Genomic DNA, 19,722 nt, shown 5'->3' with positions numbered 1-19,722 from the left:
GCCCAAAATAGGAGATCAAAGTCTGATATGAGGATATACAAAAACTTTAAACAAATTCTTTTCAAGAGACTGCCACGGTGGTCTAGAGGTAGAGGGTAGAGCGTTCGCTCCACATGCGGAAGGTCGGGGTTCGAATCCCGGCCGCGACAGATCAGGTAGTAACAGTTCCATCGCCAAACGCTCAGCATCAGGTGTGAATTAGGTGTGAATGTCACGGGTCTCGGAGATGACCTTAAAAATGGATGTCCCGTGTCACAGTAGATGTGGCACGCTGAGGAACTCTCACTACTCAATGTCCACCCCACAATCTAATGATGGATTATTTAAATCAGAGTATTCCATTTTTTAAAAAGAGGGGGGATAGAACAGAATCAACTTGATATGTACTTTTGCTTTCTTCTTCGGGTGCCCTTATTCAGTTTACTTCGTTGTTCTGTTTAGTATCGAGTTTGAAATAAGAAATCCAAGTTTCGCTACCAATAGGGATCTCATTTAATGACCACTAATCACAGCTTTTGTAATTGATCAGGAACTGGGTGGTCGTTTTTATACGGACGTGTTTTTGCTTTCTGTAAGGTCGTGTTTTTACTTTCTGTAAGGTCGTGATTTTGCTTTCTGTAAGGACGTGTTTTTGCTTTCTGTAAGGACGTGTTTTTGCTTTCTGTAAGGTCGTGTTTTTGCTTTCTGTAAGATCGTGTTTTTGCTTTCTGTAAGGTCGTGTTTTTGCTTTCTGTAAGGTCGGTTGGTTGTATAGTAATATACTGCTCCTGAATCTTTCACTCATGGAGACGTCATCGTTGCTAGTGAAGGGGTGCAAAATTTTGTCCTTAAATATGCAAGCATCGGAAAGATTTATCTTCAACTGTGTCATACGTACATCTGTAGATATACAGTCTCATCCGAAGGATCACCCCTTTTAGTCTCCTCAAGATTACAACAAACAAGGGGTAATGACAATCTAATTAAAATTAAATGTTAGATCCGCTCATCGATGTTTGTGTAGCGAGTATGTGAGCGGATCTAACATCTAATTTTAATTAGATTGTGTAGCGAGTATGTGAGCGGATCTAACATCTAATTTTAATTAGATTGTGTAGCGAGTATGTGAGCGGATCTAACATCTAATTTTAATTAGATTGGGGGTAATGAGGACCTATTCTAACTCAGATCCCAACGGTATCTCTTCTGCAAGGAGATGGGAGACCCACCAAGCGCAAACTTCCCAAAGCTTTAAGATTAAATGTTCTTTTAGAATGCTGAAAACAGCTGATCAATCAACGTTCGTAATATTTGTAAGGTTTTCCACGATATATCTTCCATCTTCAGAAATTACTTTTCATGTGCTAATTTTAGTGTTTTTATTTCAGTCTTTAGGAATTTGGTGAGGTCTATAGGAAATAAAATAATTGTAAGTGGCGTAGCCTGAGTTAATTAATGTGTTCGCCTATTGTACGGCGAGGGGTCTGGGGGCCGCTCAAGGCCCCCAGCGGGTCCAGGGCAGGGCCCTGGAAGGGGGTCCGGAGGAGACTAATGTACCGCAGATACTGAAGACACTTATTTTCACCTATGTTTGTAGCATTTAATAGGGTTTTTTTGGATATGTACGCCCGGGCATTTTGACGTAAACGTAGCTACGCGCCTGATTGTGGACCGAATGTCTACAGGATTGAAAAGTTAGTTTCGCACACTATTGTCCAGTTAGATATAGGAGTGGCACTGAAATGGGTAACCATTGAATAAGGAAGGATTCTGTTTATTCCTAGCCGTGTACGAGTAGATACCAAGACAATTTAGAAGGACAAGGAAGGTGAATAGTACGAGAATCAACTATACGGAAGACCATGCTGATATTTTGCGGACTATAAATGGTGTGGTATAATTTCGCCAAGGAGGGTAGAGGATCTTGAAGTCCGGGGCTTACGGCTGAAGGAAACTTACTGGTAGGGAAATAGTCAGTCTGATTAAAACCAGTCCCCCTTCTCCTATCGTCGTCGATAGGAGAAGGGGGGGGGGGCTGGTTTTAATCAGACTGGGAAATACTGTTCGTGGCTCAGAAATCATGCTTAGCACGGGTTGGCGGGAAACCAGAACAAAGTTTCTTTCAGGGTGTAAGTGAAATAAAATGAATTGATGACTCGAAATACAGAAACGCATTAAATTAAAATTAAATTGATGTATTTGTTTTAAAATAGGGGTCTCTGGGAACTTTTTCTTTCTAAGATTATACATATGTATCACTATGAATATTATATATTACTCGGTGATTTTGAAACTTGAAACTTTTGAAAATATCTGATAGTTCTAAGTCTAGTTGACTTTAATGATGAATTGTGACACTGGCAAATGGTTCTCTTAAAGAGTACCAGATACTAGCAGTGTTATAAAGAGTACCAGATACTAGCAGTGTTATAAAGAGTACCAGATACTAGCAGTGTTATAAAGAGTACCAGATACTAGCAGTGTTATAAAGAGTATCAGATACTAGCAGTGTTATAAAGAGTACCAGATACTAGCAGTGTTATAAAGAGTATCAGATACTAGCAGTGTTATAAAGAGTACCAGATACTAGCAGTGTTATAAAGAGTACCAGATACTAGCAGTGTTATAAAGAGTACCAGATACTAGCAGTGTTATAAAGAGTACCAGATACTAGCAGTGTTATAAAGAGTACCAGATACTAGCAGTGTTATAAAGAGTACCAGATACTAGCAGTGTTATAAAGAGTACCAGATACTAGCAGTGTTATAAAGAGTACCAGATACTAGCAGTGTTATTTGTTTATACATCCATAATTGTTTCTTGTGTGAAGCACACGGGTTAAGCCTGTTCTGGGTCCGAACTCTGTGATACCATAACTATAGAAAGGGGTCTATCTCTGACCCAGATAAAAAAAAATACCCACTCGCTTCAAATGCCTAAAAAATCAGAAACTAGGTGCGTTATGCGTAATTTGCCGGTCTCCCTGCATGGATTAATGATTTAACTACTTGCATGCCAAATGTCAAGCCACAGGTTCTAAAAATAACAGATGATCGTCATTGTTCTCTTGATTTCACCTGTTTATTCTTACTAAGACATTTACCGGTCCAGGTCACCGGGTGGATTCTCGCCTATGACAGGAGCGAAATTCAGACCAGTGTGGAAAATTTCGGACTTATCAATTAAAATTCCACATCAAATGTACGCTACTTACTTCCTCATACTTTAATGATGTTCTTCGTGTAAATGTTACACGACTCGTTTTTTTCCTCAGAAGCATCATCTGGCATTTTAATGAAAGCACTAAATACCCGATAATTGATCAAAACATTATTCTTGTGATATTGCACCTAGAGATGAAAATGACATTATTTTTTGGCTATCTTAATTTTTTTGTTTTTGTTTATTTTCTTTCATTTAGATTATTTTTACCAATTTTCCCCTTTTTTAAAGTTTTAAGTATTTCGGGTCTTTAGTGCATTCTCAAAATGGCAGTTGGAGTCAGGAGTTGATGTTTTGCCAAATACGGCGAAAATAGCGAACTTTATAAAAGTATAAGGATTTGAGATAATCTATGATTAAATCGAATAACCATTATGAAGTGTGTTTACTTTGATTTGCTAAAGTAAAACCTTTAATTCTTTGATTTACTACGGTAAAACTATGATTTACCACAATAAAAATGTTGATACTTTGATTTATTTCAGTAAATGTTTGACACTCTGTTTTACAATACTAATAACTTTGTTATTTTGATAAGTCACATGACTTAAGTCTAAAATTGTTTGGCCTGTTGCAGAGAGTGGCGAGAAATTCACATGCTTATGTTAGTGTTCATCCGGGTGATTTCAGCATTCCTTTTAAAATAAGAAAATATAGTTTTACATATAATCTTTATAAGTATATAACAATTTCTGTTATTCATTTAATCATAAATTTCCGTCCGAATTAAGGTCACATTTCAATGATACACGACATGAATCCGTGACGACATCTCCTACGTCACTTGGACTCCGTTGCCATGCCAATGTGTCTGTGGGGTGTGGTCAGAATAGATTCGTTCCTCTTACTCTCCCTTATCTGTACATTCTCACACAGAAGGTCTTTATTGAATTCACAAACTAGAATTAATGAGCCATCCCCGTATTCATCTGTTGTATGCTGTATCGTAGAACAATATTGTTTTGCATTACATGAAACGGGTCTCAGTGAAAATATGTAAATGTATCTTTTGTGTATGAAAAATATTTAACTATTTTGAAATTGATTTGTGATCAATGGATACCAAATTGGAAATCCAAAAGTAACTTTAGAGCCCTAATCCCCACTGAACATTGTATTGTAGAGATCTGACTTTTAGAGCCCTAATCCCCACTGAACATTGTATTGTAGAGATCTGACTTTTAGAGCCCTAATCCCCACTGTACATTGTATTGTAGAGATCTGACTTTTAGAGCCCTAATCCCCACTGAACATTGTATTGTAGAGATCTGAGTTTTAGAGCCCTAATCCCCACTGTACATTGTATTGTAGAGATCTGACTTTTAGAGCCCTAATCCCCACTGAACATTGTATTGTAGAGATCTGACTTTTAGAGCCCTAATCCCCACTGTACATTGTATTGTAGAGATCTGACTTTTAGAGCCCTAATCCCCACTGAACATTGTATTGTAGAGATCTGACTTTTAGAGCCCTAATCCCCACTGTACATTGTATTGTAGAGATCTGACTTTTAGAGCCCTAATCCCCACTGAACATTGTATTGTAGAGATCTGACTTTTAGAGCCCTAATCCCCACTGTACATTGTATTGTAGAGATCTGACTTTTAGAGCCCTAATCCCCACTGTACATTGTATTGTAGAGATCTGACTTTTAGAGCCCTAATCCCCACTGAACATTGTATTGTAGAGATCTGACTTTATGATTAATTTCGATTTTCGTACATCAATAGAGATACATGCCTACCCCGTATTGTGCATTAATTATGGAGATTTTATGATAGATTTCTACTCGCAGTTGACCCCCTTTATTACAGAATTGATTGTTGCTCTTGGTAACAGCGTAGAAAAAAGTCCAAGTGATGAATTCTAATCCCGCAGTTTGACATGTGATGACCCGTAAACACATTATAATTTCGTCACGAGGTTACCATGACAATTTGATGTACAGATGTGAGAATCCTAAACTTCTTTTTAGAATATTTACAAGTCCAATGTTTTTGCCTTTGGTATCTTTACAATGATGGCCATTTCTTCATGAACGCACTGTACTTCTGAACAATGCGCGTATGAATCTTGATACATGTCCAATGTTTTTGCCTTTGGTATCTTTACATATTGTAATGATAGCCATTTCCTCATGAATCTTTGCAGTTGTGAACAATGCGCGTATGAATATTGATAAATATAGTACAGCTATTCTTACGGCTGGAAAAACCGACAGAAATGAAAGTAGAATGTAAATATAATTAGAATTCATGAACAGTATGCCGGCTTGATGCGTCGCAGTCCATATACCTCATGCATTTTCAAAATGACTCATTTCTTAGATCACTTCAAAGTTTGAGAAAACGATGTCCCACTGGGGGAATTGATGAGTTTTCTTATTGTTATTGAACTCTATGCGATTCAGGCTGTCTTATAATAAACGATCTCGAATAAACAGGTAAAACTGCGTCATTTATATATGTCGTCACGGTGTTCCGGTACCTACTGCTTTGGAATCGGCATAATAGAAGGCAACACCTCTGTCCCGTGCCAGGCCAATGTAGCAGATCAAATTGATGATATACAAAACACGATATCAGTTTTATCCAACTCATGAGTACTATACATAAGTGCATTCTAACGATATGATAAAAAGTACTTAATTGTATTATCTCGCCTATAATAGCTAAATATAACTTTTGTTTTCATTCGCATTCAAATCTTTTTATTACACATTATTATTTATAATAAAACACCGAATTTCACTGAAGTTCTAGGTTAGTTTCAGTATTGCGGAAACCATAAGGAATCATAGCCTACAGTTTTCACAGACTGAAACTTGACGGAAACTAAATTATATAGCGCTATCAGTCAATAAGCTTGCAACGAATACAACACTTTTTCTCAATTCTTTATATCAGTGCATCATTTTTGTTATTGTGAATTATTGATATTTGTCATTTCTTCATAGTGTGTAGTATGTGATTTTTGTTTAAGTAATGTGTGCGTGCGTGTACAAGAACAATGCTTCAATTTCCGATTCGCTCCTGTACGACGATTTTGTACTCTGACGGAAGTTCTACGCCAAATCCCAAAATATGATACTCAAGGTTTGGTTTCACGCCATCTGGTAGACGTATATCAAATCGTTGCAGCAAGTTTGCGCACATTAACAGAATTTCCGGTTTGGCTACCGCTTCTCCCAAACAAACTCGCCGGCCTGCTGAAAAAGGAAGCCAGCTGTCAGGTTTTGCTGGTTTCATTTCGCCATTTTCGTCAAGATACCGATAAGGGTCAAACGTCTCCGGGTCCTTCCAATACTTAGGGTCGTGATGAAGCCCCCAATGGTTGATGATGACCATGGTACTTTTGGGAATGTCGTATCCACCTGATTTGTAAAGAAATGAAAAATACTGCTATTTGTGCTTGTACTTCGTCATCCTAACCAAGCTAACACTCATTGTTGTAGCACCAAGCTAACACTCATTGTTGTAGCACCAAGCTAAAACTTATTGTTGTAGCACCAAGCTAAAACTCATTGTTGTAGCACCAAGCTAACACTCATTGTTGTAGCACCAAGCTAAAACTCATTGTTGTAGTACCAAGCTAAAACTCATTGTTGTAGCACCAAGCTAAAACTCATTGTTGTAGCACCAAGCTAAAACTCATTGTTGTATCACCAAGCTAAAACTCATTGTTGTAGCACCAAGCTAACACTCATTGTTGTAGCACCAAGCTAAAACTCATTGTTGTAGCACCAAGCTAAAACTCATTGTTGTAGCACCAAGCTAAAACTCATTGTTGTAGCACCAAGCTAAAACTCATTGTTGTAGCACCAAGCTAAAACTCATTGTTGTAGCACCAAGCTAACACTCATTGTTGTAAAACCAAGCTCCTTGAATTTCTTTTGAATAATTCCTTGATAACCAGTAACCATACTTTAGAACACTTACCGATTTGTGAATCACAAATACTCATGTGTGGAACACCAATTCCCACAACACCCCCAAGCCTCATAGTCTCGAACATACAAGCTTCTAAGAAGTGCAGTTTGTTTCGGTGCTTCATGGACGGACGCTCTGAACCTGTAATTGAATGCTGTATAAATGCAATTGACGATTATTGTTTGATTTCGTAAAGTTCTCCATTACAACAAATCTTATTTTCTTTCTTTTTACGGTGCTCAATATTATTAAAGCTTACCAACTTCTCGGTCAATTTCTTCCTGACATTTGGACTGTATGTCTGGAAATCTGGTCATGAAATATACAAACCAGTCCATTGTGAATCTGGTTGTGTCCACTCCGGCTGTGTAAAGAATTTTAGCAAAATGAGACATATGATCCAATTCTTATGAAGATATAAAGTTATCACCCCTTTACCGGTCGCGATTGTTCAGTGGTTAGACCGTTTTGGATATGACTTTAAAAGTATAGATTTTGTATCGCGGCAGTCGTTGGAACGTTAATACTACGGCTTGAGCACTGTGCATAAGTATAAATTTGTAGTACTTCGCCTACAGCTGCATCGTCGGAAACCCACGGTCGGTCGCTCAAGACGATTACCTACCGTGGGTCACAAGGTCAGTATTTTCGCTGGAAGGTGTGTCTCGGCTTCTATATGCGATTGGTCGCATAACCATTCCTTATTGTGATATTCAACCAATGAAAAAGCCCCTTATTTCCAGTCCTCGGTAGCATAGAAAAACAAGCTTTCGAAGTCAAGATTTTGACTACGTTAAAGTTGGACAAGTTACAAAAATTTCAGCGAGATGCTTTATCTGCATTATTGAAGCGGGGATGTATTTGTGTCTATAAAGACAGGAGAGGAAAAAGTCTGTGTTACCAAGCTTTTGTACAGGTCTACATGTCCAGCACGAGTTCGTAGTTCCATCATACGGGAGCAATGTGTGGGTTTTTTTTAACCAGACTTGGTATTTCATCGGTTTCTATAGGTATATTAAACTTACTTGCGTATTAAGTACTGCCGTAATTTGTTCTATTTGTGTTGTCGGCACAATTTGAGCCAGTAATTGTGACCTTCGATCTGGAATACACCTCTCTCGTGTAAACACAATTGATGTCTCACCTACGCTAATTACAAAATAACATGTGAACGGGATTGTAAGACCATATCTTAATTCAAATTTGCATCTAATTTTTAAATTGTATTATGTATGACTGATTTTATTCACGTGCCATGAAGCAGTGATGATAATAAACCAGAGGCGGGTCCAGGATTTCCGAAAGGGAGGGGGGCACATGTGAAAGTTAAGTATTAGTTAATAATCGGCCATTTTGGATGCCAAATCTCGAGTTCTCATCTATATATCTTTGTTAGTGGCACAACAAAACACACACTTTCATGGGCGGCGCCATTACAGCTGACACATTGAGTACCGGGGATATTTACGGTGATTCCCATTGGTCCTCGATAGGTCACGTAAGATCACGCATTTTAATGAGTTATACGAAAATATCGGCCTTGTGACCCACGGTAGGTAATCGTCTAGAGCGACCGACCGTGGGTTTCCGACGATGCTACAGCTGGTGACGTTTCAATAGGAGTGGAAAATTCTCGACTGGACGTAAAAGCAAACATCATCTCTTACTGAGAGACAAAAATGATAAAATCTGAACGTCTATTCAAATTCCCACCTTTGACCCTGTGACTAAGTAAAATTTAGCAGGCATATAGTTAAACTTTTTTAGAAAGCAGATAATTTTCGGTATAGATGTGTAATTCTTCGTTCATCTCTGACAATCCTTCACCTTCACGTCTCCCGTAGTGTGGGCGACCGTGGGGGCACCATTAAAGGAGTCCTAACCAGCTCTCTCCACTCCCGTCTGTTGTATGTTATTCTGAGGGTGTTGCTCAGATTCAGGCCTGTTCACTCTGCGAAGTTGTCCTCCCATTTCTTCCTCTGCCTTCCTCGCCTTCTCCCTCCCTGTACCGTGCCTTGCAGGATCGTCTTGTCAAGTCCTGATGATCGTAAGACGTACCCATACCACTTCAGTTTGCGTTTTGACTGTCATGAAGAGGTCTTCATACGGTACGTTAGCTTGTCTGGTCCTGTCCCTGACTTCTACATTTGTGATGTGATCTTTGTAGGAGATGCAGAGAAGTCTGCGAAAGCATCTCATTTCAAAGGCCTTTATCCTTCTGTCAGTGTCTACTGTTAGGGTCCATGCGTACAAGAATATGAATATGACCAAGGAGCGCATTAGTCTGATCTTTGAGCTGAGCGTAATGTTCCTGTCCTTCCAGATAGTCTTGAGTTTGGTGAGCGCTGTAGTGGTTTGAAGTAGTCTGGCGAGTATATCAGGTTTGGACCATTCGTCGCTGACAATGGCTCCGATATATTGGAATATATTGACAGTGACCAGCCTCTCACCGCTCACTTGATGTCAGTGTTGATGCCTTTGTTGTTATTTGTCATCAGTTTGGTCTTTTCAGCACTGATCTGCATCCCGTAGATGTTTTATCTAAGCGTTATACAAGGTTTCCAATTCCTTTTCCTCATGCAAGGCCGTCTATGTCATCTGCAAAACTCAAGTTGGTGATTGTTTTGCCTTCAATGCTGTCTGTTCCATTGTATTGTTCTAGTGAGTCAGCCATGATACTCTCCAAAAAAAAAATGTTGAACTAGAGATTGTTTTTATGAAAAACAAATGTCTCCACAGCTCCCTAAATTGGAAGTGCACCAAATGAATCCTCCTCCCCCTTAATGTACTGCATGGTATGGAGGAGAAAGCATGGGCAGGAACATAGACATTATGAATTCCGATAAGCCATAGAGGAGGATAAGTGTTCACAAACTATTTTACAGCCTCCACCCCTCTTAGATCCACTATAACTTTAAAGATAACGATTGAATCCTCCTGTCCTACAATATGCACATCTGAAAAATGGCAATGAAGCACTGTACAAAGTGTCAAATCTATCAGATAAGCCAAATAGGAGAAGTGTTCACAAGCTATTTGACATCTTCCATCCCTCTTAGATCCACCATAACTTTTAGGAAAATAATTGGATCCTCCTGTCCCAAAAATATGCGCATCTACAAATACCAATAAAACATTGTACAAAGTTTCAAGAAAGCTATTTTATCACCCTCCATCATTCTTAGATACACAATAACTTTTAGAAAAATAATTAGATCCTCCTGTGTGGACAATATGCACATCTACAAAAGGCAATGAAACATTGTACAAAGTTTCAAGTCTATCAGATAAGCCATATAGAGGGAAAAGTGTTCACAATAAAGCTATTTTATCACCCCTCTTATGTTCACTAGAATTTTTAGAAAAATATTTAAATCCTCCTGTCCTGACAATATGCTCATATACAAATGGCAATAAAGCATTGTACAAAGTTTCAAGTTTACCCGATAAGCCATAAAGGAGAAATGTTCACAAGAGTTTGTGACAGACAGACGGATAAAGGTACGGACAAACAGAAAGTACAAAAACAATATGTCTCCCCTTGTAAGAGGAGAGACATAATAAGGTAGGAGTAGCAAGTATCCTTGCCTCTATCCGAGTAGTCTTGAACCAGGCCTCAAAGCTGTTGTTGAAGTAAACTGCGCTGGTTGCCTTATCATAGAGGTGTTCGATGACTATAATTAGGTTAGCATTGGTATTGTGCTGCCTCATGTTCGCCCATAACACTGCAGGTCATAATCTGTCGAACGCCTTCTGTCGAATGGTTGGTTGGTTGTATATTGTTTAACGTCTCACTCGAGAGTTTTTCACTCACTTACGGCCTTTGAGTAGAGAGGGATCATTGTCGTGCCACACCTTCTTAAAAGATGGTAGAGGTCTTGTTGGTGTTGGAGGTATCCTGAGGCTGAACATCTGCTCTATTGTACTGCGCCCGGTTATGAAGCGTGCTTGTTCTTCAGCAATGGTCTTCTCTGCTTGTGGCTTCAACCTATTCAGCAGTATCTTCAGCATGATCTTGCTTGGTGGCTAATAAGACTGATGGTGTGGTGATTCTGGCACTGTTGTAGGTTTCCTTTGGGGGAGTGTGACGATGAGGAATTGTGTTCATGGTGTAAGCCACTCTCCTGTCTTCAGATTTTGTTGCAGATAATTAGTAAGACACTGATCGTTGCTTCTTCTCCTGCCTGGACTAGCTCTAATAGTATATTGTCCACTCCAGCTGATTTTATCTTCTTCAGCGATCTCACTGCTCCTTCCAGTTCTTCACGGAGGACGGGGTGGTTGTCGATGTAAATGTAGTACCGTTATGTCTCCTGTGATTCTGTGCAGCTCGGAGCAATACTCAGTCCAACGCTGTAAAATATCCTGAGAGCATAATATTTGAGTAAACCAATTAATTGCATTTGTAGCCAACTAATCGATAAATCGCCCTCTTGGTGAATCTTACTTGCCCTGCTACTTATAACCTTATATGATTCCTTTTTTTCAACGAATAAGATTGGGGGAGAACATAACTACTCAATATATGTGATCTCAATCTAACGGATGATCCGCTCTCGTATATCGATCCGCTCTCGTATATCGATCCGCTCTCGTACACGTATATCTATACGATCACGTACGTCGCCTATAGCGATTTACGTGACAGGATCAAAGGGTCTAATTTAACTAAGATTGATTTGACCTAGATTCGTATATCGACACGTTCACGTATATCGCCGTGAGAATCAAAGGATCACATTTTAATTAGATTGATTTGACCTAGATTCTGTATGATGTGTAAATGATGAGCATATGGTAAACGAACCCAAAAATATGTCCGCCACTGTGTGAATTAAGTATGCATCGTCCAACTTCTCCAGGACAGCCTCATCCCCCTCATTCTCTGCTTCCTGTCTAGCGATCAGCATACTGTCGATAAAATCCCTCCTTACTCCTGATAAAAAAAACCCGACAATATGTGTTCAACTAAAATGCTTGTAACAAAATTGAGCTCAAAGTATAGGAAGACTTCCTAGTTCCCTTACGGATGTGTAAAAATAATTCCAAGAGCAAGCACTTCCAGAAACTAACCTGTGTCAAACGTATCCTTGTGTTGTATGAATTTTTCTCGTATGAAATTAAAGAATTGTTTCATCTTATTGACAAACATTTGCCATTGACGTGTAGGATAGATGCGTTCCATGTATGGGATGATATCCTCCAGGAATCCTTTAGCCAGATAATCGTTCAGTTCTGTGTCTAACTGTAGTATTGCTTTCACCTCCTCATCATCAACAGGTCGTCTGTATACAATGTTACATTAGCCATTGTGACAGTACTGATGATCATTATATGATAATAATGATAGTAATAATAATGATGATAGTGATGATGATGAAGAAGATGATGAAGATGATGGTGATGATGATGGTGATAGTGATGATGATGAAGAAGATGATGATGATAGTGATGATAATGATGATGATGATAGTGATGATGATGATGATGATGATGATGATAGTGATGATGATGATGATGATGATGATGATGATGATAGTGATGATGATAATAGTGATGATGATGATGATAGTGATGATGATAATAGTGATGATGATGATGATGATAGTGATAGTGATGATGATAATAGTGATGATGATGATGATGATAGTGATGATGATGATGAAGATGATGATGATAGTGATGATGATGATGATGATACATACGTACGGGGTATATCCTATATCTAGAACATTTGAATGTTAATACTATACCCGACATGTATAAATCAAGAAATTACGAAACGGATTTCGAATTCCTCGTGGTTGAAATATGTTCACAGATCAGAAATATATATAGAGGACATTGTCTTTGAATTGATGTAACAGAGACGGCCTTTTATCGTTATCAAGATGTCATAAGATAATAGGTAGATCTAGATTCTGACTTACTTTTCTCCAAAACAAATGGTATATAATTGATGGAACACCATCAAATCTACATAATCTTTGAAGGCGAATGAGTCTTTTTCTCGTGCCATTTCATCCAGGAATTTATTCATGTTGTCCTGTATCATTTGTTCAAGCAGATCCCCTTGCAAATAATATCTAGAATGTAACACATATTATAACATTTTAAATGCTACCCCAAATTTGAATTACAAAATAACTTTCATTGAATACTACATACCACAGACAATTGCATCGCTTGGGGGTCGAATTTACTATATAAAGAGTAAAGGTATAGAACTCTAAATATAGGGCACCCAAGTTAGCCGATGTAAAAACAATAAATTAATTTTTTGTATTTTACTTTGTATTTTAATTTATTCATACATAATCAATCTACATTACTACCAAAGTTGGATGTAACTGCCTGTGCTACATACTAGGTGAACTTTTCCTTTGGATTTACATCTTACACGATATGCGACACTGTCATTTCTAGACAAATTAATGCATTGCTCGCAAATTCTGAATAAAAGTCGATTCAATATTCATGGTTGATACAATTTTCAATACTTGAAACATGTTGACCTTTATTTAATGGCAAGAGAGATATTTTTCATCTGAAATAGTCGTATATTTTTTGTGAAAAAGTTCAAATGCACATAGTACACAAACGTATCATCGTTGCAAGCCACGGCTAAAATGTACGGAGCGTACTTTCACGAAAGGGGAGAGGAGTGTATGTTTCAGCCGTGGCTTGCAACGATGACAAATGTCTCAATCTCCCGTTTCTTTAAATCAAGGTTAGAACACTCACCTAAGAGCTTTGCCTGCTACTCGTCTGTGACATTTCCATGTCGGTGAGTAATTGCTCAGGGCTATGTCCTTGCTGCCACCAGAAAATACCTCACCTACATTACGATTTCCAGCTATGATTTCATTGTCCGAAACTGTGCGTTCGAAAAATCCCGTAACAATTAATTATTAGTATCTAAAAGTGTTCAAGATTATATTTTTACTAAATTACCTGATTTGATCTTTGGTCGTCCAGCGAAGTCTGCCTTCTTCTTTACCATTGCTTCCAGTACCACTTCAATATCGTTAAGGACAATTACTGGGATAGGGCCTGTAGTTTGTAATCATTTTTATCAGTAAAAGTGGAATGAAATCAAATTTAATATTTTTAAAAAAAATTCGTACTGAAGGAATCGAAAGTGCACTAACCAAACGACAGTCGGACCACCGGACCATAGACCTTTGAAATCTCATAGAATTTCTTGTGTATATCGGCTGCGGTGTACACTAGAAAAGAATCAATCTTTACAGTCACTCTTCTGAAAAAATATCGATTAGTCTTAAAAAGGGTTATGAACACGATTTGAGATGAACATTTTCGAATTTTATTTTTCCAGTTCTAATGTTTACATTGCTTAACTAAGATATTTCTAATGATCAACCAAAATTTGAATGTCAGTTGTTGAGTTACAAGTGTGATACGGTACTCACAATTTTTGTTATGTAAACAAGTCTAGTACCATGTTTTTATTTACATATAGATTGTTGAATAGAAAATATAATGTTTAAAACAAAATGAGATGTGACAAACTCTAGAAACTGTTCAACTGTGTTCAAAATTAACTTGTATTATGAAAAATCTGCTTTCAACTAGTGAACAAAAACATGACAAGAGCCTTGTTTACATAACAATGCAATCTAATTGAAATTAGATCCTTTGATCCGTTTATCTACTTTCGCTACACCTACGTGTAGCGATAGTAGATGAGCGGATCAAAGGATCTAATTTTGATTAGATTGCACGACAAAGCATTGTCTCCCATGTATCTCGACAACTGACATTCAAATTATTGCTGACCATTAGAAATACCTAAGTTAAGCAATGTAAACATTAAAACTGGAAAAATTAAAAAAAATTATAAAATTTTCAGCTTAAATCATGTCCATGTCCCTTATTTAACATCGATTGTACAAGTGAACAATCTATTTTTTCATAACTTTTTTTTTAGATAAGCAATTTTACGAAATTTATGGGGAAAAGCACTTTCATGGTCATCATTAATTTCATTTATATTATATACATGTATGTACTAAATTACCTGTTTATACTTACGAAGAAAAATACAACCCAAATGAAAATTGAACAAATGATCTAGATGCTTTCGGTAAACATCATAACGTAAAACCTTTTTCTGACGTTTTAAAAGAGTGTTAAACGTTTTATTGATTTGCAAAGTCACCTTTATAATGTCCAACAAGTGGTATGCACCATGGTCCCGGTGGCAGACGATACCGCATCCGTTTGATGACGTAATACACCAGAAGGCCAATAGCCAGTCCCGCCAAAACAGTTTGCGTGTTCAAAGACAGGATCATCATCGTGTTTCAATTTTTTTCTCTGAAACAAAGAAAAGATGATACAAACTGATAATTGGAAATTAAATTCTGACATATGAAAATGTACTTTCATTAAAACATAATCATGCTTACTTTCAGTGTAAATAAAAAAAGAGCTCGTGTACTGTATATATTCGGAGAAAACTCAGCTGGCATTTATCATCTTGAAAGTGAATTCAGGAGCGGATCCAGGAATTGCGGTTAGGGGGCGCAACTTTATGAGACAGGGGGCCTTCCTCTAGCTTATCGTATTGTCGTGGATTACGAGCTAGCCTTCCTCTCTAGCTTATTATATCGTTGTGGATAATTATGAGCTAGCCTTCCTCTAGCTTATCGTGTTGTGGATTGTGAGCTAGCCTTCCTCTCATGCTTATTATATCGTTGTGGATAATTATGAGCTAGCCTTCCTCTAGCTTATCGTGTTGTGGATTGTGAGCTAGCCTTCCTCTCATGCTTATTATATTGTTGTGGATAATTGTGAGCTAGCCTTCCTCTAGCTTATCGTGTTGTTGTGGATTACGAGATTTGCTCCCCCCCCCCCCTAAAATGGAAATTAAAGTTATTATGTTTCGGTACAGATATGTAACAAAGGAACACTGCAAAGGTATACATGTAATCATGCGTGGAACTTCAATTAAGCAAAGGCACGTCAATTTAGTTAACGTTTATCAGCATGAAATTATTTAAGAATTCTATGAAAATAATATGTTATTGTTAGTATTGGTTTTCTGATGTAATATTAAAATGATTTGTGACCAGGAACTTTTGGGAGTAGTGCAGCAGAATGATCTGATTTATAAGTATTGTCTAGGTCTATAGGAGACGAAAAATGCCGGACGTGAATTCTCAACTTTTCGTCATGTGATGATGTTTTCCGGTACATGTAACGCACGTTTTCGGACAAGCCTATTGTAATTGTAATTAAAAGATTTATATAGCGCCCTATCAACTTTGGTTCTCTATAGCGCTTTACAAATGTGAGAGAAAACATAATATAAAATCAATGTGCACATACATGTGAATAAAATATTCATAGTGTCAGAATTAAAATGCATAATTATCATTATCAATATATATCGCCTATAATGTAATGACATAATTACCCTAATAACATTTAAAACAACCCTTAGGGATAATTAAATACATAGAAAGGACATAAGTATAATAACAAACTACAGTTAAAATAGCAACTGAAGGTTTGGGGGGGGGGTTGTACAAAAAATGTAACAGCACTGCAAGAGCTGTAATGTAAGAGCACTAAGTATGTAAAAACAAACCCATTGTATATGAGGTGTAATTTAGCCAAAGAGACCTGATTGAAATAATCTTCAGTTTCTCTGTTGATTGATGATAATACAATTTCTTTTTCGTCAGTTTCTAATTATGAACAGTTTAACTCAAGAATTTTCAAAAGTGGGTTGTGCCATTTCCGCCCCCAAAAAGAGGTAGGTGACGACCCTAAAATGACAAGAAATTGTCATTTTTATAAAAAATATTCAACCAAGGTGGAGTTGCAACCTCTGTATCCTCCTCTAGATCCACCATTGGTTGAACTGTGCCAGTCAATATCTTGATGACAACTGCTATAACATATGATACCTTCAGTCAATAGTTTACATATGATACCGTTAGTCAATAGTTTACTTATGATACCGTCAGTCAATAGTTTACATATGATACCGTCAGTCAATAGTTTACTTATGATACCGTCAGTCAATAGTTTACTTATGATACCGTCAGTCAATAGTTTACATATGATACCGTCAGTCAATAGTTTACTTATGATACCGTCAGTCAATAGTTTACATATGATACTGTCAGTCAATAGTTTACATATGATACTGTCAGTCAATAGTTTACATATGATACTGTCAGTCAATAGTTTACATGTGATAGCGTCAGTCAATAGTTTACATATGCTATTGTCAGTCAATAGTTTACATATGACACCGTCATTCAATAGTTTACATATGATACTGTCAGTCAATAGTTTACATATGATACTGTCAGTCAATAGTTTACATATGCTATTGTCAGTCAATAGTTTACATATGATACCGTCAGTCAATAGTTTACATATGATACCATCAGTCAATAGTTTACATGCGATACCGTCATTCAATAGTTTACATATGATACCATCAGTCAATAGTTTACATATGCTATTGTCAGTCAATAGTTTACATATGATACCATCAGTCAATAGTTTACATATGATACCGTCAGTCAATAGTTTACATATGATACCGTCAGTCAATAGTTTACATATGCTATTGTCAGTCAATAGTTTACATATGATACCATCAGTCAATAGTTTACATATGATACCATCAGTCAATAGTTTACATATGATACCGTCAGTCAATAGTTTACATAGGATACCGTCAGTCAATAGTTTACATATGATACCATCAGTCAATAGTTTACATTGTCCAGCAGTTTGTTGTTGGAAAAATGGTGAAAGGTGTAAATATAATGTGTAGTGACCTAGTCTATGGATTAACATCGAGTATACATGTGTGAATAAAACTGTTACGACAATTATCGGTAATTATGTAAATTTTTAATGATAGAAGGATGTCTAACTAGCCGTTCCAGTACATTCGCTTGAGAACACTTTAACTTAAATCACAAATGTAATAATTCAACTTGTTCATGATATTATTTACTTTGCAAATTCCGGGGGGGGGGGGGGGGGGGGTTGGGTTGACGGATGCCCCTCTAGATCTACGCATGACCACATTGGTAAGTGTAGAGTTTACTCTAATACCCATGTGACTCAAGGTTTGTTGTATTGAGGAGGTATGCTATACCAGAGAAATTTGATGTAGATGAAAAGTGTAGGATATGTACAACAATATTTTGAATTTGAAAATTTGAAAATTTACTTTATTTTGTCAAAAAATACAGTTTTAGTAGAAGGTAATCTGAAGGTAATCTGTAACCCCTGCTAGACTCGAACCTGCAACCTACAGTTCAGCAGTCGGTATTCTAACCTGCTGAGCTACTTGGCTAGGTATTTAAATGGAAAAGGAAAAGTCAAATATTGCTGATATCGATTTTGTCATCCATGTTTTTAAAGGAAGTCAGCCATTATGACGATGTAGAGTACTCCCTTAATGTATGTGCTACACAAGCAAATTTACCTCGCGTGAACTGCTGTTCACGTGACTTTAAATAACCTGAAATTCATGTAAACTTCATATGAACAGCAATTCACGTGAAATTCGCGTTAAATTGAATTTCACATGGTTGCATTTTACGTGAAATTCACGTGTGATACAATTGCTAGTGTAGGCATTAGAATAAAACTACATATACTAAGTATACATGTATATCAAAATCTTGGATATTTAGATATAATACTGACATCTATATATAGATAATGCTTAGACAACACGTACCAATAGCTTCACAATGATGCCGAAAGGAAGGATTAATCCGCTCAGGCAAGGTAAAAATGTAAACAAACTGCGAGAGATAAAAAATATCCAGTACTCTGACCTACAACATATTCTAATGACTTAATCAGCAAGATAAAAAGCAAAAACAACTTACAAGATCTTACATAATCGAGAAAATTGTTAAGTAAAAGTTATGTAAATAAATACAACAACAGAAAACATAATTCAGTGAAAAACAAATCGTATCCGAGTACGCGTATTGTATTAGTCTTGAATAAACTAAGTCGAACATAAAATTATGGAACGCCGTTACTGGCTTATAGTGTAAATCAGCCTTACGTTATGTCGATACCTCTTTACGTTATGTGCTTACATCATTACGTTATGTGGTTACATCATTACGTTATGTGGTTACATCATTACGTTTTTAAAAGATCACTAGGTATATCTGCAGTATTCTCCTTTAAAAATGGCACACCATCGTAATCGACTGACAGGACCACGAATCCTACAAACCCAGATATTGTATAGAAACTTATCAGGTCAAGCACAGTCTCTACAGTAAGCTATATAGCTTTAGTAAGCTATTTGAAATAGCTTGATTTAGCTATTTCAAATCTTTTACCCAATCAATTTCTAAAAGCATACAAGTCGATTTTCACTGAGTGAACGGATTTCATCCCAAGTCCATAAAATACACTGTTAACAAAAAATAATTCTTAAACTATGCCCCTTAGGAAGAATTTTGATTCGCAATTGTCAAATGTTTAGGATTATCAAGTTGTTGAGCAACAGTTATCCAATCTTCAGAATAGAATAAAAGTTAAAGAGAATCAACAGAATAATGGA

General features: G+C 37.0%; 1 protein-coding gene across 5 annotated transcripts; it reads right to left on the bottom strand.

Annotated features, from left to right (window-relative positions):
• Positions 1–6,080: 6,080 nt before the first annotated feature.
• LOC125668508 (steroid 17-alpha-hydroxylase/17,20 lyase-like) lies at positions 6,081–19,163 on the bottom strand. Of its 5 annotated transcripts, XM_048902746.2 has the most exons (13): positions 19,028–19,163; positions 18,874–18,940; positions 16,988–17,052; positions 15,313–15,470; positions 14,282–14,359; positions 14,085–14,183; positions 13,875–13,968; positions 13,061–13,216; positions 12,204–12,415; positions 11,938–12,066; positions 7,390–7,494; positions 7,140–7,271; positions 6,081–6,574 (listed from the first exon to the last, which is right to left on the bottom strand). In XM_048902746.2, exons 4-13 carry the CDS (start codon positions 15,449–15,451, stop codon positions 6,216–6,218), a joined length of 1,503 nt encoding a protein of 500 aa, XP_048758703.1. In that variant the 5' UTR covers positions 15,452–15,470; positions 16,988–17,052; positions 18,874–18,940; positions 19,028–19,163; the 3' UTR covers positions 6,081–6,215. The 5 variants fall into 5 exon arrangements, with proteins under 5 accessions (XP_048758703.1, XP_048758702.1, XP_048758701.1 ...); XM_048902745.2 differs by lacking the exon at positions 16,988–17,052; XM_048902744.2 differs by lacking the exon at positions 16,988–17,052 and having other exon boundaries at positions 18,874–19,117.
• Positions 19,164–19,722: the final 559 nt, after the last annotated feature.

Source organism: Ostrea edulis, chromosome 4 (assembly GCF_947568905.1).
Source record: "Ostrea edulis chromosome 4, xbOstEdul1.1, whole genome shotgun sequence".
NCBI lineage: Eukaryota > Metazoa > Mollusca > Bivalvia > Ostreida > Ostreidae > Ostrea > Ostrea edulis.
The sequence above is the reverse complement of the archived record's forward strand: the minus strand, read 5'-3'. Positions and strand labels throughout refer to the sequence as shown.

What these genes read in the sequence shown, in the direction of transcription:
- LOC125668508 (XM_048902746.2), bottom strand. Translation starts at nt 15,451, where the DNA reads ATGATGATCCTGTCTTTGAACACGCAAACTGTTTTGGCGGGACTGGCT. An exon ending in GGTGGTCCGACTGTCGTTTG is followed by an intron (nt 14,184 to 14,281) that starts GTTAGTGCACTT and finishes TACAAACTACAG; the next exon opens with GCCCTATCCCAGTAATTGTC. An exon ending in ACCATTTGTTTTGGAGAAAA is followed by an intron (nt 12,416 to 13,060) that starts GTAAGTCAGAAT and finishes CATTGTATACAG; the next exon opens with ACGACCTGTTGATGATGAGG.